Source organism: Schistocerca serialis, chromosome 1 (genome assembly GCF_023864345.2).
Source record: "Schistocerca serialis cubense isolate TAMUIC-IGC-003099 chromosome 1, iqSchSeri2.2, whole genome shotgun sequence".
NCBI classification, from domain to species: domain Eukaryota; kingdom Metazoa; phylum Arthropoda; class Insecta; order Orthoptera; family Acrididae; genus Schistocerca; species Schistocerca serialis.
The window spans coordinates 649,368,393-649,392,869 of NC_064638.1; the positions used below are offsets into that span (position 1 = coordinate 649,368,393).

Consider the following 24,477-nt stretch of genomic DNA (forward strand, 5'->3'; position numbering starts at 1 on the left):
AAAGAGTGGTTGGTGGGTCACGTCGTCCGTAAACAGCCCTTTCAATCTATCCCAAGCATGTTCGATGGGGTTCATGTCTGGAGATCATGTTGGCCACTCTAGTCGAGCGATGTTGTTATCCTGAAGGAAGTCATTCACAAGATCTGCAAGATGGGGGCGTGAATTGTCGTCCATGAAAACGGATGCCTCGCTAATAAGCTGCCAATACAGTTGCACTATCAGTCGGAGGATGGCATTCACGTGTCGTACAGCCGTTACGGCGCCTTCCATGACCACCAGCTGCGTACGTTGGCCCCACGTAATGCCACCCCAAAAAAATTGTGCAAATGGCTCTGAGCACTATGGGACTCAACTTCTGAGGTCATCAGTCCCCTGGAACTTAGAACTACTTAAACCTAACTAATATAAGGGCATCACACACATCCATGCCCGAGGCAGGATTCGAACCTGCGACTGTAGCGGTCTCGTGGTTCCAGACTGCAGCGCCTAGAACGGCACGGTTACTACAGCCGGCAATGCCATCCCAAAACAGCAGGGAACCACCACCTTGCTGCACACGCTGGACAGTGTGTCAAAGGCGTTCAGCCTGACCAGGTTGCCTCTGAACACGTCTCCGACGACTGCCTGGTTGAAGGCATACGCGACACTCATCGGTGAAGAGAACATGATGCCAATCCTGAGCAGTCCATTCGGCATGTTGTCGGGCCCATCTGTACCGCAATGCATGGTGTCGTGGTTGCAAAGATGGACCTCGCCAAGGACGTCGTGAGTGAAGTTGCCATCATGCAGCCTACTGCGCAGAGTTTGAGTCATAACACGACGACCTGTCGCTGCACGAAAAGCGTTATTCAACTTGGTGGCGTTGCTGTCAGGGTTCCTCCGAGTCCGTAGGTAGCGGTCATTCACTGCAGCAGTAGCGCTTGGGCAGCCTGAGCGAGGCACGTCATCGACAGTTCCTGTCTCTCTGTATCTCCTCCATCTCCGAATAACATCGCTTCGGTTCACTCTGAGAGGCCTGGACATTTCCTTTGTTGAGAGCCCTTCCTGGCACAAAGTAACAATGTGGACGCGATAGAACCGTGGCATTGACTGCCTAGGCATGGTTGAACTACAGACAACACGAGCCGTGTACCTCCTTCCTGGTGGAATGACTGGAACTGATCAGCTGTCGGACCCCCTCCGTCTAATAAGCGCTGCTTATTCATGGTTGTTTGCATCTTTGGGCGGGTTTAGTGACGTCTTCGAGCAGTCAAAGGGACCGTGTCTGTGGTACAATATCCACAGGCAATGTCTATCTTCAGAAGTTCTGGGAACCGGGGTGATGCAAAAAAAAAAAATTATGTGTGTATGAATGGGTATTGACATACTTGCAGGTCTTATTCGGCCACGACGATAAAAATAGTCTACTGTAGCACTGAGATAGAAACCAGCCCTGGTTACCTCGCCAGACAGCAGCCACTTCCGAAAGAAAATGACATCACATTGTTACATACTTGAGATGGGAATACGGTCCAATTACAGTTTAGAGACTCTGTGTAGACACAGGCAAGTGTTTGGAAGACACCATCTGCCTACGCTGACGGAGTTTGGACTGGCAGGTAGCTGCCGGAGTAAGCAAGTAGGGACTGGCCATTGGAACCAACCGCACACAGGCGGGTAGGTCAGCGCTGACCCCTCGGCGAGCGGGCCAGCGGACCGGTCACCCTATGTATGGGGGAGGAGGGGGGGAAGGGCTCTAAGCAAAGCTGCTTTGTAGGGACCCGGCAGGGGACTTACTGACATTGCTTACAGGATTCTTCACAATTTGCAAACGTGATACAATAGCGTCCACCTGTCTTCGCAAATCAGTGCCGAGTGCAGGAACTTGTCTGTCTCAAGACGTGCTGGCCACTTGACATTTAACAATCTTATCATTTGCAGTTCTAGCTATTGATTTAACAAGATTCTCAGTGTCTATTTCTTTTAATACGAGTTGACAGTCGACATTACTGGCTACAGATGCTAACTCAGTTTCAGATTACTTCATATTTTTGCCTTGTTCAGTAATTTGTACACTGGTAACCCTCAATTGTCTGGTCAACAAAGCAAAAGCAGTCTCTTTCTGATCAAACCATTCTATTGCTTTTGATGGTTAGCTGATCTATTTTACTTGTTATCATCAGAAACTCTATGTTAAAACCATCAGATCGTTTATCATTTGAGTCTTTGTCTCCTTAGTCAGGATGTCCAATTTACTATCCAATCCTGTTAAGTTCGGCAACAAACGTGCCATGCCAAACGTCCAAACGTTCCCAGATCGTGACCAGCTAACTGCATTTGGAGATTAATATATTGCTCACCAGGACTGGTAAGTGCCCGTTGAGGACATCGGATTCTGCGCTGGCTCTTTTCGTGTGGGATTCGCTGTGGCCATGGGAGATGCGACAGTTCATCCTTTTGCTCACAAAACCAGTTCTGGACGATGCGAGCTGTCTGAGCAGGGGCCCTGTCGTCGTGGAACACAGCATCATCATTGGGGAACAAACATTGCATAGTATGATAGACCTGATGAGTCATAGTCTCGCAATCCTTATCATTAATGTGACACTGCAGAGTAACGAAGGAGGGTACGGAATACTACGATGTTGTTGTTGTTATTGATGTTGTTGTGGTCTTCAGTCCACAGACTGGTTTGATGCAGCTCTCCATGCTCCTCTATCCTGTGCAAGCTTCTTCATCTTCCAGTAAATACTGCAATATACATCCTTCTGAATCTGTTTAGTGCATTCATCTCTTGGTCTCCCTCTACGATTTTTAACCTCCACGCTGCCCACCAATATTAAATTGATGATCCCTTGATGCCTCAGAATATGTTCTACCAACCGATCCTTCTTCTAGTCAAGTTGTGCCACAAATTTCTCTTCTCTCCAATTCTATTCAATGTTTCCTCATTAGTTATGTGATCTACGCATCTAATCTTCAACATTCTTCTGTCGCACCACATTTCGGAAGCTTCTATTCTCTTCTTGTCTAAACTATTTATCGTCCACGTTTCACTTCCATACATGGCTACGCTCCATACAAATACTTTCAGAAACGACTTCCTGACACTTAAATCTATACTCGACGTTAACAAATTTCTCTTCGTCAGAAACGCTTTCCTTGCCATTGCCAGTCTACATTTTATATCCTCTCTACTTCGACCGTTGTCAGTTATTTTGCTCCCCAAATAGAAAAACTAATTTACTACTTTAAGCGTTTCATTTCCTAATCTAATTCCCGCAGCATCACCCGATTTAATTCGATTACATTCCATTATCCTCGTTTTGCTTTTGTTGATGTTCATCTTATATCCTCCTTTCAAGACACTGTCCATTCCTTTCAGCTGCTCTTCCAGGTCCTTTGCTGTCTCTGACAGAATTACAATGTCATCGGCAAACCTCAAAGTTTTTATTTCTTCTCCATGGATTTTAATTCCTACTCCGAATTTTTCTTTTGTTTCCTTTACTGCTTGCTCCATATACAGATTGAATAACATTGGGGATAGGCTATAACCCTGTCTCACTCCCTTCCCAGCCACTGCTTCCCTTTTATGCCCCTCGACTCTTATAACTGCCTTCTGGTTTCTGTACAAATTGTAAACAGCCTTTCGCTCCCTGAATTTTACCCCTGCCACCTTCAGAATTAGAGTATTCCAGTCAACATTGTCAAAAGCTTTCTCCAAGTCTACAAATGCTGGCTCTCGCAAGGCTGTCAGTAGTTCTAATGGAATGTTGTCTACTCCGGGGGCTTGTTTCGACTTAGGTTTTTCAGTGCTCTGTCAAACTCTTCACGCACTATCATATCTTCTATTTCATCTTCACCTACATTCTCTTCCATTTCTATAATATTGTCCTCAAGAACATCGCCCTTGTATAGACCCTCTATATACTCCTCCCACATTTCTGTTTTCCCTTCTTTGCTTAGAACTGGGTTTCCATCTGAGCGTTTGATATTCATACAAGTGGTTCTGTTTTCTCCAAAGGTCTTTTTAATTTTCCTGTAGGCAGTATCTATCTTACCCCTAGTGATATGCACCTCTACATCCTTACATTTGTCCTGTAGCCATCCCTGCTTAGCCATTTTGCGCTTCCTGTCGATCTCATTTTTGAGACGTTTGTATTCCTTCTTGCCTGCTTCATTTACTGAATTTTTATACTGCGATATGGCTACCGAAATGAACATCAAACCCCCGTCACGTTTCACTCTTGAGACCTCAACTTAGCCAGTTGGAAACAGTGTGAAACAAGACTCATCCGAACAAATGTCTTTCTTCCATTGGTCCCTACTCGATGTTTTATGGCTTCAGCAGCACCTTTTCATGTTAGGCACATTTGTGTGACATCTGTAGATTTGGAATTCCATCTCGCTCTCCAGTTCCCTGCTTATGGAGTCTCCTTCGTGTTGCTTTATTGCTGATAGGTTTCGCGAATGCGACATTCAGTTCTGCAGTGACTTTGGCACCTGTCGTCCACTTACTTTGCATCACAATCCTCTTCAACGACCGTCTGTCACAATCACTTATCATACACTTTCATCCGCGTTGTTTAGCGGATGATGTTTTTCCGCTTTCCCCGTATGCGGTATAAATATTCGATACGGTTCCTCTTGAAACCCAAAACAGTTCACTTCTCTTGGTTACGTAAGCACTCACCATACGACCACCAACAATCTACCTCCACTCGACTTCACTTAGCTCCGAGATAATACACTCACTACTACGTATAACACTGTTCTGACCGCGACTGACGCTTGCAACATATTGAGGACATAGCACAGGTGCAGTTTGTGGTTAAATACAACAGAGCAACATTCAGGCTTGCCTAGCAGTTGGATTTATGATAAGCATGCATTTCTCGAGGTGTTTTTATATTTTTGTCCAATCCCTACACAGCGTTATGTCCCTCAGGCAGTACAGTGTCAGTTAGGGTCTCAATGCGATCGATGAAATTCAGATATGGTCACGATGAGGTTGTAAAGTCCTGTCCTGCTATAGCCAAGGTCGTGAAAAAATGAAAATCGTGTTCCCTGCTGTGTGGCTTCGAAACGAGCATCCACTACACTACTTCCTATCCTGATTTGGCGTAAAGCACTGAATTCACCTTCTATTACAAGCGTGACTGGACCATGTCTTCCCAGTCATAGTGGACAAGCTGAGGACGGAAGGGGATAGAACTACTACACTTAAACAAAAGTCGATCACAAATTAAATATGTGTATTTCCATAAAATCTAGAAATATTAACAACGAAACTCATAGATCAAACAGGGTAAAAAGGCACTGAATTAGGTTGGCAAACGTGCCTGAATACCAGAGAATTTTTATTGGACTGGAGACTGTCCACTGGACACTGGACACTGTATACTGGATACTGTCAGTTATGAAAAAACAATACACATAAGCAATCAGAGAACAACAAAATGCAGAAATAAATCACGTAATTTAGGTCGTTGGGGAGAGACATTTACGGTGACACATGGAGTAGAATGCGGCAGATTACCTCAGCTGCGGCAGGATGCATTGATAGTCGTGATGCCATAGTAATTACAAGTTGCCAGTGTAAATCCGAATGATATGATTGTTGCAACTAGTGGTGATATTTGTTTTACGGGCATTAGGCCGTGGGCCAAGGCATAATTATCTCCCTAACATTTCGTATTCTAGTGCTGGAGACATTGCCAGAGGCTTTAAGCAGGTACAAACTCAAAGAAACTCATCAATCCGACCTGTTCGTAACCTCGTCAGAGTGCTGCCTAAGACCGCAGCGACGCGCCGATGTATGTTATGGAGCTTGTAGTCGGGAAGAGTTGGCGCTGTTTTCTTCATTTAGTACTAGGGCATTCAACATGCTTGATTTCAGTCCGTCTTCTTTTCTATTGACATTGGTGTTGTGCTTTTGTATTTCTATAGCCTCCCCATACAAACTACAGTAGTAATTATTAGCCGGCCGAAGTGGCCGTGCGGTTAAAGGCGCTGCAGTCTGGAACCGCAAGACCGCTACGGTCGCAGGTTCGAATCCTGCCTCGGGCATGGATGTTTGTGATGTCCTTAGGTTAGTTAGGTTTAACTAGTTCTAAGTTCTAGGGGACTAATAACCTCAGCAGTTGAGTCCCATAGTGCTCAGAGCCATTTGAACCAGTAATTATTAGATCTTGCCACAACTATAGTGTCAGACAAACGAATTTGGTGGTATCCCGGCCCTAGTGCATGGCCTCCTGCTGCTGATTTATCCGTCTTGCCCAGGCGACAATTGTTCTTGTTTTTTCTTTTTTTTTAAGATGGGAGTTACCATTCTTTTTGTACGTAGGTAGAAAAATAACCCGTGACAGATGGAGTAAGAAAGATATAAAAAGCAGGCTAGCATTGGCAAAAGGGGCATTTGTGTAATGTGAGGTAGAAATTTCTGAGATTGTACGTTTTGAGCACAGTACTGTATGATAGTGAAAAATGGATTGTGGGAAAAACGGAACAGAGGAGAATCGAAGCATTTGAGATATAGCGCAACAGAGTGTGGTGTCACCGCCAGACACCACACTTGCTAGGTGGTAGCTTTAAATCGGCCGCGGTCCATTAGTACATGTCGGACCCGCGTGTCGCCACTGTCAGTGATCGCAGACCGAGCGCCACCACACGGCAGGTCTCGAGAGACTTACTAGCACTCGCCCCAGTTGTACGGACGACTTAGCTAGCGATGAAACACTGACGAAGCCTCCCTTATTTGCAGAGAAGATAGTTAGAATAGCCTTCAGCTAAGTCAATGGCTACGACCTAGCAAGGCGCCATAGCAATTGATAGTTATCGTATGAAGCATGTCTCATCAAGAACGATGTATACAAATGATGGATTAAAGTTAAGTATTCCAGAAGCTACGTACTTTTCTTTATAGCATTCATTACGTATCCTGCTTCAGACCTCACGCCATCCTGCGTGAGCTTATAGCGTGCATTTAGGCCTTCTCTAGCAATATAACACAGAGTAATGTTGGAAATTGGCTCTACTGATGAGATGAGGAATGAGGTTTTCGGAGAATCGGAGAGAAAGGCGTATATGAAAACTACTGACAAGAAGAAGGGACAGGATGATAGGACACCAGGAGATAACTTCCACGATAATTGATGGAGCTGTAGAGGGTAAAAACTGTAGAGGAAGACAGAAACTGGAGTACATGCAGTAAATAAATGAGAACGTAGGTTGCAAGTGCTACTCTGAGATGAAAGGGTTGTCGCAGGAGAGGAATTTGTGGAGGGCCGCATCAAGCCAGTCAGAAGATTGATATGTTCAAAAGAAAAGAAAAAAAATAGTAAATCCCTATCAGTTTAATATTTCGTCTGTCACTGAGCGATGCACCAATACAAGCAAAGCATTGCAATTCTTTCAGCAATATGTATACGTTATATACGTTTTGAACACAGTCCTGCAGCACATGTTGGATGATTGGTTATTTGGTAAATGAGCTTCCTGTGTTTTACACATAGATTTGCGCTAACAAAGATAGTCTGTTTCGTAAAACAGACGAAAAACAAAGACTGGTGACGTGAATTATACGTGTTTAGAATGCTACAGTCCTTAGTTAAGCAGTACAGTAAGATCATGGAAATGCTCCCGGAGAGAGGCGCCCTTCAAAAACTTGGTCACTGTGCAGGGGGCACTGTATCCGTATCCTGTGCGTACTCTATTTCCATCGCCGCCGCGCGGGGTAGCCGTGCGGTCTTGGGCACCTGGCCACGGTTCGAGCGGCTGCCCCCCGTCGGAGGTTCGAGTCCTCCCTCGGGCATGGGTGTGTGTGTTGTCCTTAGCGTAAGTTAGTTTAAGTTATGTTAAGTAGTGTGTAAGCCTAGAGACCGATGACCTCAGCAGTTTGATCCCATAGGAACTTACCAGAAATTTTCCATTGCCATTACGACTAGCAAAAGTTATGGACAATATCTCTGTACCTCAACATCTTCACTGCCTGCCTGGTATACCTCTCACTGCCTATAAAACCGCTAACTGAATAACTGTCGAAATTAATTAATGTAATTTCTAGCGTCAAAGGTTTGTTAATCCCTAATTACCTTAACTCCGTTGCTGAAAATGGTCACGACGAGAAGATCAGTGAAATGAGAACTCATATGGAGGTTTATCAACAGTCGTTCTTTCAATATACCATTTGCTAATGGAGCAGGGGAGGGGAGAAATGGTAGCCATCCCAAAAGTACTCTCCGCCACGCACCGTTCGGTGGCCTTCGGTTTGTAGTTTTAGATGAAAATGTTTATCCCAATCTCTAACCTACTGTTTAAAGTTGACTATTTTTGTACTCTTTCCTAATACCTGTCACGTAATACGACAGTACGTCGTCGGACAGACTTCGAGTGGTGCGTCCGGAGCAGCCGGTATGCAGCGAGCCGCAAGAGAGAGCCGGCAAGCCCGTGGCGAGGATGGAAGACCTGGAGGAGCGGTCCGGCTGCCCCGGGTCCCCCCGCTACGTGGCCCAGTTCCTCGTGCTGCTCATCAGCCTGCTCGCAGTGATAGTGGCCATAACCCTCCTCTGCTACCATCGCAGGTGAGTGAGTGAGCCACAACAGCGGCTACGGACTCCGCCTCCAGTCGGCTAGTCGCTAAATGTCACGCCTGAATAGAGGTAGTAATATCGAAATATTGCAGACTAATATCGACGGTCGTGCATCGACATTATTATGTCTATATTTCGACAATCACATTAATTTCATAGATACAAGGGAACAATTAGAATGGAAGTACAAGAATGAAGTGCTCGGATTAAAAAGAGTGTCCGACAGGTCTGCACTATTTCGCCCCTACTGTTCAGTCTGTCCCGCGAGGAAGCAATGACGGAAATAAAAGAAAGGTTCGGCTGTGGGATCAAAATTCACACTGCAAAAATACACATGACCAGATTTATTGATGACATACAATGGGTGCACAAGATTTTGGAAACACCAAAAACACAACAATGCGGAGTAGGAAAGACTTTAGAATTTAAAAAGCTTCCAATCCTATTATTACAGGTCCTGTCCGGTTTACAAGCCCTGTACCATTCTTCCTGCAAAATACTTGGGAAGGGAGTTCAAGTACACTAGTGGCCATTAAAATTGCTACACCACGAAGATGGAGTCCTACAGACGCGAAATTTAACCGACACGAATAAGATGCTGTGATATGCAACTGATTAACTTTTCAGAGCATTCACACAAGGTTAGCGCCGGTGGCGACACCTACAACGTACTGACATGACGAAAGTTTCCAACCGATTTCTCATACAGAAACAGCAGTTGACCGGCGTTGCCTGGTGAAACGTTGTTGTGATGCCTCGTGTAAGGAGGAGAAATGCGTACCATGACGTTTCCGATTTTGATAACGGTCGGATTGTAGCCTATCGCGATTGCGGTTTATCGTATCGCGACGTTGCTGCTCGCGTTGGTCGAGATCCAATGACTGTTAGCAGAATATGGAATCGGTGGGTTCAGGAGGGTAATACGGAACGCCGTGCTGGATCCCAACGGCCTCGTATCGCTAGCGTCGAGATGACAGCCATCTTATCCGCATGGCTGTAACGGATCGTGCAGCCACGTCTCGATCCGTGAGTCAACAGATGGGGACGTTTGCAAGACAACAACCATCTGCACGAACAGTTCGATGACGTTTGCGGCAGCATGGACTATCAGCTCGGAAACCATGGCTGCGGTTACCCTTGACGCTGCATTACAGACAGGAGAGCCTGCGGTGGTGTACTCAACAACGAAACTGGGTGCACGAATGGTTCTGTTTACAGCATCATGATGGTCGCATCAGTGTTTGGCGACATAGCGGTGAACGCACATTGGAAGCGTGTATTCGTCATCGCCATACTGGCGTATCACCCGGCGTGATGGTATGGGGTGTCATAGGTTACTCGTCCCGGTCATCTATTGTTCGCATTGACGGCACTTTGAACAGTGGACGTTACATTTCAGATGTGTTAAGACCGGTGGCTCTATCCTTCATTCGATCCCTGTGCAACCCTACATTTCATCAGGATAATGCACGACCGCATGTTGCAGGTCCTGTACGGGCCTTTCTGGATGCAGAAAATGTTCGACCGTTTCCCTGACCAGCACATTCTCCAGATCTCTAACCAATTGAAAACGTCTGGTCAATGGTGGCCGAGCAACTGGCTTGTCACAATACGCCAGTCACTACTCTTGATGGACTGTGGTGTCGGGTTGAAGTTGCATGGGCATCCAAGCCCTGTTTGACTCAGTTCCCAGGCGCATCAAGGCCGTTATTACGCCAGAGGTGGTTGTTCTGGATACTGATTTCTCAGGATCTATGCACCCAAATTGTGTGAAAATGTCAGTTCTAGTATAATATATCTGTCCAATGAATACCCGTTTATCATCTGCATTTCTTCTTGGTGTAGCAATTTTAATGGCCAGTAGTGTATTCACATAACGATATAGGAGGTGGAGAACTATCACGAACTCTTCACTCCAAAGTAGACCACAATCTTAAGAGTATTGCGATCTGGTGTGTGTGGTGGCCAGGGGAGATGCAACTGTTCATCCTCATGCTCACAATACGAGTTCCGTATGAGAGGAGGTGGAGCGGGGGATGTGGTGATCTGTCAAAGTCACTTACCTCTGACATAACGAACTCGCAACGACATAGAACAGTGCTCTGACGATATTGTAGAGGTGCCATTCGTGGTCAGTTACAATAGAACAACCGGCTGGTTTGGCTTATATCTTCATTTATGTTCAAGCACGCATTTGCCCCGGTGTTTCCATATTTTAGTCCAATCTCTGTAGTTAGCATCAGTGGAAGTGAAGAAGAAATACTGAACCTATTGAAAAGAATAAACAGTCTAATGACTACAGAATATGGCAGAAATACGAAAATATTGACCAGAATCGGAAAACTGTATTTTACAACTGAACAGAGAAAACCGTTAAACACTCTGATGATATGGTCGACCGCTAATGTCGCTACGTGTACATACACTCCATCGACTTGTATGTAATAGATTAGAGTTGCGATTCTCTGTGACAAGTAATTGATTAGTGTTGTTTGTGTTTAGTGTTGTTGCTGTATCTACAAGAGTCTCTAAGGTAACGAGACAGTGTCAAATACTGAGTCAGCACTGTGAAGGTCGTGGATGTGGTACATACTCATTGAGACAGCCACATCAGAACATGACAGAATTTGACAGGGTAGCAGCAAACAGACTATAGAACTACAGTTCCATGGACAGAGTGCAACAAAAACGGCACCGTTTGGAGTGGTGCCGTGACGGGGAAGCATGGACTGTTACTGAATCCGTCGCGTTCTGTTCAGCAGCGAAACGTGATTCTGCACTGACACGGATGACTGTGTCGATGAGTATGGGTGCGACTTCGGGAGAGGTCCAATTTTTCCAATATTTCGGTCACAGTGGAAGCACTTCTGGTGTAATGGTGTGGGGAACGATCGGGTATAACTTCAGCTCATTGACTTATCAATTGATTGTCTGAGGGAACTCTGACGGTACAACAACACGCCACGGATTCTTACGTGTTAACGCTCATGTGGAAGTATCGTGGAGCCGTTTTTCAACAAGACAATGCTCGTCGCACGTGTATCCATGAACTACGTGCGTGATGCTGAGGTACTCTCATTGCTAGGATGATCCCCAGACACGTCCCCGATAAAAATGTGTGCGACCAGCTCGGACGTCATCTCTGTCCCAGTGCCAGTACTCATAACATCAAGGACCAGTCAGAACAGTTATGGGCCAGCCCTCCTCAGCAGAGGTTAGAACGGCCGAATCGGTGCATGCAACCAGGCCAAATGGACGCAAAGTCATAGTAATAAATGGGCACATTATGCCAAGATGTTTGTAAATTTGACTCGATTTTGTAATCGTTTAAATAACACCACATTTCATTTACTCTTCCCCTTTCGGGTGTTCCACCCTTTTCTCAGGCATTGCAGACGAACTCAAAGAATTCTGATACCTTGAAAATACACTCCTGGAAATTGAAATAAGAACACCGTGAATTCATTGTCCCAGGAAGGGGAAACTTTATTGACACATTCCTGGGGTCAGATACATCACACGATCACACTGACAGAACCACAGGCACATAGACACAGGCAACAGAGCATGCACAATGTCGGCACTAGTACAGTGTATATCCACCTTTCGCAGCAATGCAGGCTGCTATTCTCCCATGGAGACGATCGTACAGATGCTGGATGTAGTCCTGTGGAACGGCTTGCCATGCCATTTCCACCTGGCGCCTCAGTTGGACCAGCGTTCGTGCTGGACATGCAGACCGCGTGAGACGACGCTTCATCCAGTCCCAAACATGCTCAATGGGGGACAGATCCGGAGATCTTGCTGGCCAGGGTAGTTGACTTACACCTTCTAGAGCACGTTGGGTGGCACGGGATACATGCGGACGTGCATTGTCCTGTTGGAACAGAGTTCCCTTGCCGGTCTAGGAATGGTAGAACGATGGGTTCGATGACGGTTTGGATGTACCGTGCACTATTCAGTGTCCCCTCGACGATCACCAGTGGTGTACGGCCAGTGTAGGAGATCGCTCCCCACACCATGATGCCGGGTGTTGGCCCTGTGTGCCTCGGTCGTATGCAGTCCTGATTGTGGCGCTCACCTGCACGGCGCCAAACATGCATACGACCATCATTGGCACCAAGGCAGAAGCGACTCTCATCGCTGAAGACGACACGTCTCCATTCGTCCCTCCATTCACGCCTGTCGCGACACCACTGGAGGCGGGCTGCACGATGTTGGGGCGTGAGCGGAAGACGGCCTAACGGTGTGCGGGACCGTAGCCCAGCTTCATGGAGACGGTTGCGAATGGTCCTCGCCGATACCCCAGGAGCAACAGTGTCCCTAATTTGCTGGGAAGTGGCGGTGCGGTCCCCTACGGCACTGCGTAGGATCCTACGGTCTTGGCGTGCATCCGTGCGTCGCTGCGGTCCGGTCCCAGGTCGACGAGCACGTGCACCTTCCGCCGACCACTGGCGACAACATCGATGTACTGTGGAGACCTCACGCCCCACGTGTTGAGCAATTCGGCGGTACGTCCACCCGGCCTCCCGCATGCCCACTATACGCCCTCGCTCAAAGTCCGTCAACTGCACATACGGTTCACGTCCACGCTGTCGCGGCATGCTACCAGTGTTAAAGACTGCGATGGAGCTCCGTATGCCACGGCAAACTGGCTGACACTGACGGCGGCGGTGCACAAATGCTGCGCAGCTAGCGCCATTCGACGGCCAACACCGCGGTTCCTGGTGTGTCCGCTGTGCCGTGCGTGTGATCATTGCTTGTACAGCCCTCTCGCAGTGTCCGGAGCAAGTATGGTGGGTCTGACACACCGGTGTCAATGTGTTCTTTTTTCCATTTCCAGGAGTGTATATGTACTAAACACTGGAATGCCCTGACCGTTGTATGAACTAAGTTGCGTGCAAAATTTTGTCAACTGTGGCGAGTCCAACTGTTCGTAAGTGACATGATTAAGCAATGTAATGGGAGTGCCAGTGTCTAACCGAAGTCACACACAGCGTCCAGCAGTGACTAAGTTCACGAACAGTTTGACCGTCGTTGCACAGCACTTGGGTGGGGTGAAGGTACATCCTGAATTTGGTCATTACTAGTACCGGTAGCCAATTTGGCAAAAACTACATTCACTGAGTGAGAGGGTGTTCTGTGTTTATAAGAGCAATCGTGGATAGAGTTCTTTTTCTGTTGTAAGCACACAGACTGTACGTAATCTGGCCTTCCACGAGCAAAGTGTGTTCCGCAAAGGGCAATGAAGACTTTTTATGTGAGGAAAGACAGTAGGGACATGATTTCACGGCAGACAGATGCGATGACACTTGTTTACTCTTGTCGCAACGCGGGGGCCGGTATGCATGCAGCGGCCATACCTGTTTCTCACTTTGCGTTACACTGCAAACGGGAGCTACTTCAAAGCTTTCCATGGCACAATCACACAAGTCTTGAATTCAATAATCTGTAACACTTATTTTGGCGTAGGATCAGAATATTTAAAAATTTGTTAATTAATCCTACCCTTTGGCATATTGTATGTATTGGCATCACGAATGATTGCGTCATTATAGTACTAACCTCAGCCACATGGAAAACGACATTGTCACATCAAACCCTGCAGCTCAGTGATCCACTGATGGTATGTCTGTCCTGACCATCAAAAGAACTTGAATAGGGCTGCAGCAACCCGTACCTGATCCTCGTAATACTTAGTGAGGGCAGAAAATAAAACTTCAGAAACTAGCAACTCAAGCCTACTAGTCGGGAATAACTTGTGAGCAAGGCGGTACATTCCTCTGCCGACCATTGACAAGAGATAAGAGAGTTTCACGATATCTTGCACCACCCTGTCAAGTTTTGTTTTTATGATTTGTGTATATTCATATGGTGATTTGAATGTAATTAGATATTATTTTGGTATTGATTATTTTTCTTTTAGCTTAATTTTGTTTAGTTTTTGAATATAATTAGATATTATTTTGGTATCGATTATTTTTCTTTTAGCTTAATTTTGTTTAGTTTTTCAATTTGTGCTTTAATAATTACTGCTAGAGATTCAGTTTATTTAAATTCTTATCATTCTAATTTTTTGTTTCTATGGATTTGATTTTAATAATTATACTTTATTGCTCATTTGCTAGATTAAGTCCTCTTTCTTTTTATAATTTTTTCGAGGCCATGTGTAGCACACATGAGCGTCGAACTGAGCGTAGTACTCATTCCACTCCTCTTGCTGTTCATCGAAAGCTCGGAACATCGGAATGCATCGAGACGGTTTCATGGATGTGGCTGGCTGTTGTGGCAGAATTTATGCAGCAGTGGATCTTGCGTCAATGAGCTGCTGGACGGCAGTCATCACCTTGTTCTGAAACATAACAAATTGCAGTAGATCAAAGCCATCAGCAGCCAGAGATGCAGCAGGAGGTGCAGGATGCGGGTTGGAGGCCATTTTAATGAGATGAACACAACAACCAAGTTATATAAAAAATTATAAGCAATTAGTAGCAATTACCTCTGAAAGAAAGAGAGAAATATTACTGATACACTGCGATAAAGCGACGAAGAGCGAAGGCAGCATTGGTTCTGGAATTCTCATCGCCAGATTTTGTCACGGCCACTGTGGGAGCCAGCAGTAACACAAACAAGGAAGGAGAGAAGTTGCAGTGACTGGCGGGGAATCCAAAAGTTATCTGTACATTAAACTTTGAAATTATTACAATACTTTATTTCTGAAAACAAAATAAATATAACTTATCTTAATTCCTGCGCTTCCTGTTCAAATGTGTGTGAAATCTTATGTGACTTAACTGCTAAGGTCATCAGTCCCTAAGCTTACACACTACTTAACCTAAATTATCCTAAGGACAAACACACACACCCATGCCCGGGGGAGGACTCGAACCTCCGCCGGGATCAGCCGCATATTCTACATACAAATATTGTTCTCTCTGTTACCACTCGCAGAACACAGACTAAGTAACGTCTTCCTACTACTCTGTACTGATGTTGTCGAAGACTTGCAGTCAACTGAACTGGGCCGACCAGCAATAGGCGGCCGGTAAAATGAGTGTTGACAGGGAGCGCTCAACTCTTGTCTTCTTGGAGGTGTGGCGCTGCCCGCTTTTTCCATTGGCGCGTAGGTGAGCGCCTTCTTGATGCCGTTTCGTGGCGCTGCGCTGCTGGGTGTGCAGTCAGTGCTTTAGGACTGCACACAGGAAGTATTAAATGAGTTGCTATATGAACACCAAAATATCTAATGATGGCCGAAGTACAGAGGATATAAAATGGAGACTGACTATTGCAGGGGAAGTGATATCTGATGAAGAGTAATTTATAAACATGTAATAAGAATGCAAGTGATAGGAAGTTCTTTTTCTGGAGATATTTGTCTGTAGCTATGTTCGGAAGGGAATGTGGACAATAAGCATTTGAGAGAAGAAAAGAATAGAAGATTTTGAAAAGTGGTGCTACAGAAGATTTGGTGGGTGAATGGAGAAACTAATGATGGGATACTGAATCTAACTGCGAAAAAAAGAGTCTCACAGCTTGATTAAAGTAAGGGATCAGTGGATATGACACATCCTGAGACAATAAGGAGTGGTCAGTTTGGTAATGGAGAAAAGTGTGAGTGAGGAAGCGGCAGCGGTAAAAATTGTAGAGATATACCAAGACATGACTGCAGTGACCAAGTTCGAGTAGATGTAGGGTCCAGACAGAGGACTGCGCAGGACAGGCTAGCGTGGAGAGCTGCATAAAACCGGTCTTTGATGGGAAAACTGTAGTAACAGCAACAGCAATATTTATTATGGTGTATCGAATTTTTTGTGTCGTAAATATTTGAATTTTCGCATCCATTGTATCCTGACATTCTGTATCACTCTCTTGATTTATCCAAAATTCGATACAATGAATCCAGCAAATTTTGTTCATCTTTACATATTAAGCTCCGTGCCTGTAATCACTTCCACTGAGTTCTATTGTATCGCTATCATAAAATAGGCTTCTTTCATAAAGGGGTTGCCTTTTAATGGTTATACGGCGGAGTGAACTCCAACATGCGATGGAGAAAGCTCCAAAATACGTGGAGTGTGAGAAAAATAATGCGACTGATTTTGCATCTACCAAAGATTTAATTTTTCAGACAACGGTATTGTCCTCTTCAAAGTAGTTGATTCCTTCCGCAACTAAACACCGGAGGAGTTGTTGCTCCCAGTCATAAAAGCAGTACTGAAAGGCTTCATCCGATGCAGCCTTTAACATACCCGTCACATTCTTTGGAATGTTCTCCAAAGTCCAAAATGGCGCCCTTCCAATGCATTTTTCAATTTCGAGAAAAGGAAAAATGACAAGTACTGGGGCTGTGGAACCACAGGAATGCCTTCTGAGGTCAAAAATTCCGTGATGGAAGTGGCCGTGTGACTTGCGTTATTGACATTGTGCAGGATCCAATTCTCTGCGGTGTCCGGTCTCACACCGTTCACTACTTTCGTGAGGCTTTCAACGATATATTTGTAAAACACTCGGTTGACAGTTTGTCCTTGAGTAACAATCTCACAAGGGCACGCACACGTTCGAGGTTTTCGTCGGTTTTTGAAGTTGAAGGTCTCCGTGAACGAGGTTCATCTTCGACGTGTCATCGACCTTGCAAGAATGATTTGTATCGGGGAAAACTTGTGCTCTTGATAAGTAATGTTCCCCTTAGGCCTGTTCAACATTTCAAGGATTACAGTCGCGATTCCCCATGTTTGACAGACTTTACTGCATAACTTTGCTCGAAATTCCGCTTTCCGTTTTCGTTACACACAACAAAAGCACAACTTCAGAGACGGCGCTCTCAAAAATCACGTGATGGCCGTACGGAGCCGAATCTCGGAGTGAGCTTCTGGAAGTGATAAACACAGGAGTCGACATAACTAGAACAGCACAGCATTGCCACATGGTTCGCAGTGATGTCAGTTTCATTATGTTTCTCACTCATTTCTTATACATCGTATGTCTCATTATATCACAACGATATTAGCAGTGATTGTCGATGTTCCACTACCGTAATGTGTTGTAGTTCAGTTTTTGAGACTACCACAAGATAAAATCAGTACTGCGACCTGTAGCTTATTGCCTCTGTATGTCGTAGTGATTTTGGGGATCACAGTGTGCTACACACATTAGCAGTGCGTGATCCAGGCGTGATGAGAGGTACAGCAGTACTGGACCACCAACGTACGTCACCAGGAGCCATGCAGTCATTCTTACCTGTTGCTGCTGAAAATTCTTAGCGTTTCTAAATGTTTTTTACATTATTCGATTTTGATCAATGTCTTTTGCGAGATAAACCCAAAACTTCAAGATAAAGGAATAGCTTTTTTCATAATTCCATTCAGTGTACGATTTTCGTTTGTTCTCTCTCAGCGTTACTGTCACAAATACACACTATAAAAAAGTTATTCAGTGTAACACCTACATCAACAATTGTGCAGAATGTTTGCTCAAAATTAATACAGAGTGTTTCCATAAGAGCGTACGAAAATTTAGAAGGACGTAGAGAGCTGAACAGTTTGAGGTAGGGAACTTGGGTTCGGAGAAGCCAGTTTAAGGAGATAACAGGAATAAAATCGCATTATTGTGTACAAATGGCTCTGAGCACTAAGGGACTCAACATCTGAGGTCATCAGCCCCCTAGAAGTCAGAACCAGTTAAACCTAACTAACCTAAGGACATCACACACATCCATGGCCGAAGCAGGATTCGAACCTGCCGCTCGGCCACCCCGGCCGGCTATTACGTACACTTTTATTTATATTACTTAACTACAAATACCATCACTGACACAATGAACTTACCACTTTTACTACATCTTACAAAATGTGCTGAAATTGACGGAGATCAAACTCAATGCAAGCATGATAAATATTCCTGGTTTGTTTCCATCCGCATCACAGGCAGCTACAGTTCTGGCAACTAATTTCATCTCCGTATCCACTGCGTATATCCGTAGGAAATAATTAAGGTAGTTCAGGTCAAATGATCTCGCAGGCCATGGAATAGGATCTCCCCTTCCAGTTCAGCGACCAGGAAACACTGTACCGGTACTGTTCCATCGTATTGTACTGTACGTTTGTGAACAGCACTGAGTAATGAATGAATGGGTCTGTCGTTGATTCAAAGAACGTTCGGTCATGGGACAATGTAAATACGATACAACAGAGCCACCTTTTGGACAAGTAAAGTAAACTAAACCTGCATCACGACTTCCTGGTAATTAGACTCTCCTACTTGTTTCCTTGCAGGAAATAAAGAATGTACATGTAAATAAACAGCACAGCACGTGTGAACGTATACGCATATTCGTTGTAAATAAGATAGAAAACGTAATGCTAGACAAAGCGGTAGACAAGTTTACGTCCACATCACAAGCTCGTTTCTCCGACTCCAGGTTCCCTATCTCAAATTGTTCAGTGGAGCATTCTCCAAGTCATTTTACATTTTTGCACGCCATCACTAGATACACATTTAAAACAGTGTTCATTGTATTGTTGTACAGGTTTTTTTTTTTTTAAAAAATTGCTCTCGCTTGCATTAGGAGTGATATATCTTTGGCTTAATTGTTATGCATTCAGCACCGTCTTCAGTTTTGTATCTGCTGACTGTTGTATCTCAAAACATGCTATGAGCGTGAACATCAGTTGTTAAGTGACTCGTTAGTTAATTAAAAACTGTTCCTTATGCGTTCAAAACAACTGACTACAATTATGTTTGGTTATAATAAATAGTCATATACACCGTGCATAAAGATTTTTACTACAAACAATAGGTTCCACCAATATCAAATGTTACTTATCCTGAACAGGAGTGTATAGCTGACAGAAAACTATTTTTTAAAAATCTTATTACTACTACAAGGTTTGGTCAAAAAATTCCAGAACTTTGTCCATAACATATGTCTACGCTTAACTTTTACTTATTGTCCATTCTCTCCTTCGAAATACTCTCTTCGACAATTGATACACCGGTCCCAACGCCATTTACACCTCATGAAGCAGTCTTGGTACGGCTCTTGCTGGATTGTGCGAAGCGCCGTCTGCGAATTTTATCTCGAATATCGTTGCAAATCTTCGTCCTTTCAACGGGATTTTCAACTTTGGGAATAAAAGAAGTCCACAGGGCCAGGTCTGGAGAGTGCGGAGGATGAAGCAGCACAATAATTTCGATTTTTTGTACTTTAGTCTCACCAATAGGGATGAATGTGTGGTTGGTTATCGTGATGCAAGAACCACATTTCAGGCAGTTTCCTTCTCACATTTTCTCGCAGGCGTCGCAACATGTCCCGGTAGTACCATCGATTTAGAGTTTGGACCTGTGGCACGTATTCATGATGAACTCATCCTTCAAAGTCAAAGCAAACTACCAGCGTGAAATTGACATCTGAGCTGACCTGACGAGCTTTTTTTGCTCTTGGAGAGCCTTTCCCGACCCATTGTGAAGATTGAACCTTGGTCTCAACATCGCAGCGATAGACCCATGTCCCAACACCAGTCATGATTCTCGTAAGGAACGTCTCGTTCTCTTTTGATCGATCCAAAAGCTCTTCACAGGTTGCGAAGCTAAGGTCTTCCCGGTCTTGACTCACGAACCATGTGACGAAATTGGGGCCAGTACGATGTATTCCAATATGCTGTGTCAGGATTTTATGACATGGTCCAACTGAAACGTTACATTCTTTTTCAATCTCTAGGACAGTCAGTCTTCGATTGACACGCACAATTTCGTTGACGTTCCTGACGTGAGCATCGTCGGTAGACGTCGAAGGGCATTCTCAACGAGGGTCATCTTTAACTTCCGTCCGGTTATTTTCAAACCGTTTGAATCTTACGAAACACTGAGTACGGCTTAAGCACTCATCACCGTAGGCGTCCTGCATCGTTTGGCGTGTCTCTGTACAGGTTTTCTTGAGTTTCACGCAAAATTTAATGCAGACGCGTTGCTTCTCTAACTCTGCGGTCTCGAAATTCGCAAACTGTGTGACACAACGTTCTACTCAGTACAGCACTGAACAATAGCTAACAGACATACCACAATGAAACTTCCGGCAGTTACACATCAAACACAGTCGTGTGTAGGGATGCCAACCGCACTTCACTCCAACACATGATTGTTCCGGAATTTTTTTCACAGACTTCTTAAAGCTGTGCAGCAAAACTAGGATTAGCACACATAACTTCTGGGATATTTAGTAGCAATAATACATTATGGTAAGACATCATCGTAGAGATGTATTCTGTGAACTTAAAGTACAATTAATACGGTGTATAGCACCAACTGCTTGCGATTTCATGAGATCTCTCTCGTCATTTTATGTGTTACTGGCTTAGTTATGTGGAGTTGTGAGAGTATGAGTTCGGTAGGACACGTGCCGTTTAGCCGGGCAACTTTATAACCATGAGACGCCTACCTTGGGAATAGAACTGCCCGTCGGTGCTGTCGAGATTAAGAGTCTGCTGCAATGCCGTTACGAGATAAAACGAAGGAACCCAATGTTCTGGAACCAACCTTAGTCTAACATCGGCGTAGGGTTTTACATGTTTACCAAGCCTAAATAACTTTCGTAACTCAAGAAAAATTTGGATACAGGCTGTCGCTTGATTTCTGGCTTGTCTTCACACCAAATTTGCCATATATTAATAATAATATTCAACAAAAAGTTTTCTTTTATTAACAGGTATCAAATTTAGAAGAAATGGAAGTTCTATACGAATTTTACAGCTGTTACAGGTTTCAATAACTGCAAGAACAGGTTTTCTACGATCCATAACGCTATCTCGACTTAAGGAACTATTTTAGTACATTGTATTCCATTTCTGTACGTCATTCAAGTTTTTTAATTTTTTCTTCTGTTCTTGCCTGCAGGTACGAGATAACGTACGTGTTTCACCTGATGAAAATGCGGCGTGAGAGGGTGGCCGCCGAGCGGCGCCACCCCTCAAGCTACAAGTACGACGCCTTCGTCTGCTACAGGTGAGGCTGAGAGATTTAACGGCAAACGTTTCGTAACACATCTACAGACCAACTTTCCTCAGTATTGTTTTTCTTCGTGTACTAAGTACTTTAAGGAAAATTAAACATGTCTTCCTGTGCACTACTCCTACCAAGTCATTAATTTGTAATTTTAGGATCGCATCAGGTGGCAATTAGAACTGAATCCGCGACAACGTACTTTCCATTCTTTCAGACGGTACCCCAGTATCATGTCAGAAAACAATGTATAATTTGGGTGCAACTTTGGATGATTATAAAATTTCGTAACCACGTACAGAGAACGTCTGCAACCTCTGCCTGTGTGACGCTAACAATGCTTCATACAGTTTCGGCAAGACTAGTTACGTGAATACCGTGATTTGAGTCCAATTCATCGATACTATAGCTTTTACGCCCTACAGTACCTTGCAGTAAGGTCTATAAACTATTATCCCGTCAAAACTGCGATACTCTTTCCTTAAGATAAAAACTAACTCGTTTCTGTAACGTACCTGAATTCTACGCACACATCAATGCTCCACTGAATTTAAGGAAATGCGAAACCACGTCCTTTTGACAACTTCATAAAGTCTCCCTTAAAAATTTACGTTTATGTCAGCTCCCGCCTCTTCTACAATCCAAATTGCTGCCTACACCTACTTCAATCTAAATTACGATTATTATTCTGTTGTTCACAAATATAAATTGTGTTTCCCCTGCTGTACGTCTCATCATCTGTGTCAAAATTATTTCTACATTCAAATCTCTTAAAGTGTTCTGTGGTAACGGAAGAAATGTAAAACAAAGAATGCCTAATTGGGTTTACGAGTCGGCCTTATGGTCCTTATCCAGCCTAGATAAATAAGTCAATAAATAAATAAAAATTAATTAATTACCTTATCTGTCTTGGTTGCCGGTATTCAGGCGCCACAAGAAATTTTCGTCTGTGGTATTTGACCGACAAGATGAGTAAGAAGTAACAAACTCTCAAGAATCTGAGCGGTTTCATGACATTGACACTGTAAGAAACAAAGCCGTCTCTTCGTTTCCTGAATTTTCTGTACTGAGGATGTACTGTACGAATCCTGTAATAGGATCCTTGAGTATATGTTCACTCCTACCATAGTTGGATGCAGTCAGCGGCCAAAACAAAATGTGCTTCTGATAATGACGGAAATGTCGAAGCCGCGCTGAGTGGTCGTGCGGTTTGAGGCGTCATGTCACGGACTGTGCGGCCCCTCCCACCGGAGGTTCGAGTCCTCCCTCGGGCATGGGTGAGTGTGTATTGTTCTTAGCATAAGTTAGTTTAAGTCAGTTTAAGTAGTGTGTAAATCTAGGGACCGACGACCCAAGCAGTTTCGTCCCTTAGGAATTCACACACATTTGAACATTTTTTGAAAAGTCGAAACCGTTATATCCAAAGTATAAGCTGTGAGTGACGAACAGGGACTTACTTTGGATCGAACGGTATACAAACTACCAAAGGGTTGTGGAAAATGTTACTTGTCAAAATAGTAATAAGATCGACATCACGGGAAAAGTTATGTTCATTACTAAATCGAAACCGACAACTCCAAATTTGGTTTGAACACCAAAGTGCTTTACTAGGCATGCCCCTATTGGAGTAGTATGCTGTTGCCATCCTCCGACCCCTGAACTGGCTTGTCCAGCCAGCTAAAATTCACTTACAGTGTAAGGCAGACTAAAATGATGCTGCAACTCGTTTTTTTTCCCTATTAATAGACGTGTTAAGAGACGTATAATTTCAGAGAAAAAAGTAAAGAATGATCCGAATGGATGTAAACTGGTAGATGTGATGTACGTGTACAAACAAATATTACAGTTTCAGAAAAACAGGATGATTATTCAAGAGAAAGAACCTCACAAATTGAGCAAGTTAATAATGCGCTGGTCCCACTCTAACAATAAGCAAGCAATTATCGGCTTGGTATTGCTTGATAGAGTTGTTGGATGTCGTCCTGAGGGACATTGTGCCAAATTCTGTCCAGTTGGTGCGTTAGATCAACAAAATCTCGAGATGGTTGGAGGATCATGCCCATAATGTTCCAAACTTTCTCCGCTGAGGAGAAATCCAGCAAACTTGCTGGCCGAGGTAAAGTTTGGCAAGCACGAAGACATGTTGCATAACCTCTAATCGTATGCGGACGGGCATTATCTTGCTGAAATGCAGGCCCATGGTAGCTTGCCACGAAGGCAACAAAACGGGGCGTAGAACATCGTCGACGTACCGCTGTGCTAATAAGGGTGCCAAGGATGACAACCAGAGTGGACTTGCTATGGAAAGAATAGACACCCCAGACCAGACCATCACTCCTGGCTCTCGCACCTTTTGGCAGACGCCAGTGCCGGCCGCGGTGGTCTAGCGGTTCTAGGCGCTCAGTCCGGAGCCGCGCGACTGCTACGGTCGCAGGTTAGAATCCTGCCTCGGGCATGGATGTGTGTGATGTCCTTAGGTTAGTTAGGTTTAAGTAGTTCTAAGTTCTAGGGGACTTATGACCATCGGTGTTAAGTCCCATAGTGCTCAGAGCCATTTGAACCATTTGAAGCAGACCCCAGTCACGTTGGTATCCCACAGCTGCCCGGGCGTCTCCAGCAATCTGCTTCTTCGATGTACAGATTGAAAGAAGGAACGAATGATCACATCCCTGTCTTACACCCTTTTGAATCCAGACACTTCGTTCTTCGTCTTCAACTGTTATTTTTCCCTATTAGTTCTGGTGCATATTGCATATTATCTTTCTTTCCCTAGAGCCTACATTTTTTCCCACATTTGGAACTCCTTGCATCATTTTGTACTGTTGAACACTTTTTCTAGGCCAACAGAAACTATAAACGTTTCTCGTTTTTTCATCAGTCTTGATTCCATTATCAACAGCGTCATAAATGCCTC

At 44.4% G+C, this 24,477-nt stretch overlaps 1 protein-coding gene across 1 annotated transcript in view; it reads left to right on the forward strand.

Moving 5' to 3' along the window:
• The window catches only part of LOC126479017 (toll-like receptor 4), a 138,068-nt gene that overhangs the window by 87,700 nt on the left and 25,891 nt on the right, over positions 1–24,477 (forward strand). The window contains exons 9-10 of the mRNA XM_050103748.1: positions 8,349–8,561; positions 21,459–21,566. Of these exons, the coding sequence (XP_049959705.1) occupies positions 8,349–8,561; positions 21,459–21,566 (321 nt within the window). The remainder of the gene's footprint in view (positions 1–8,348; positions 8,562–21,458; positions 21,567–24,477) is intronic.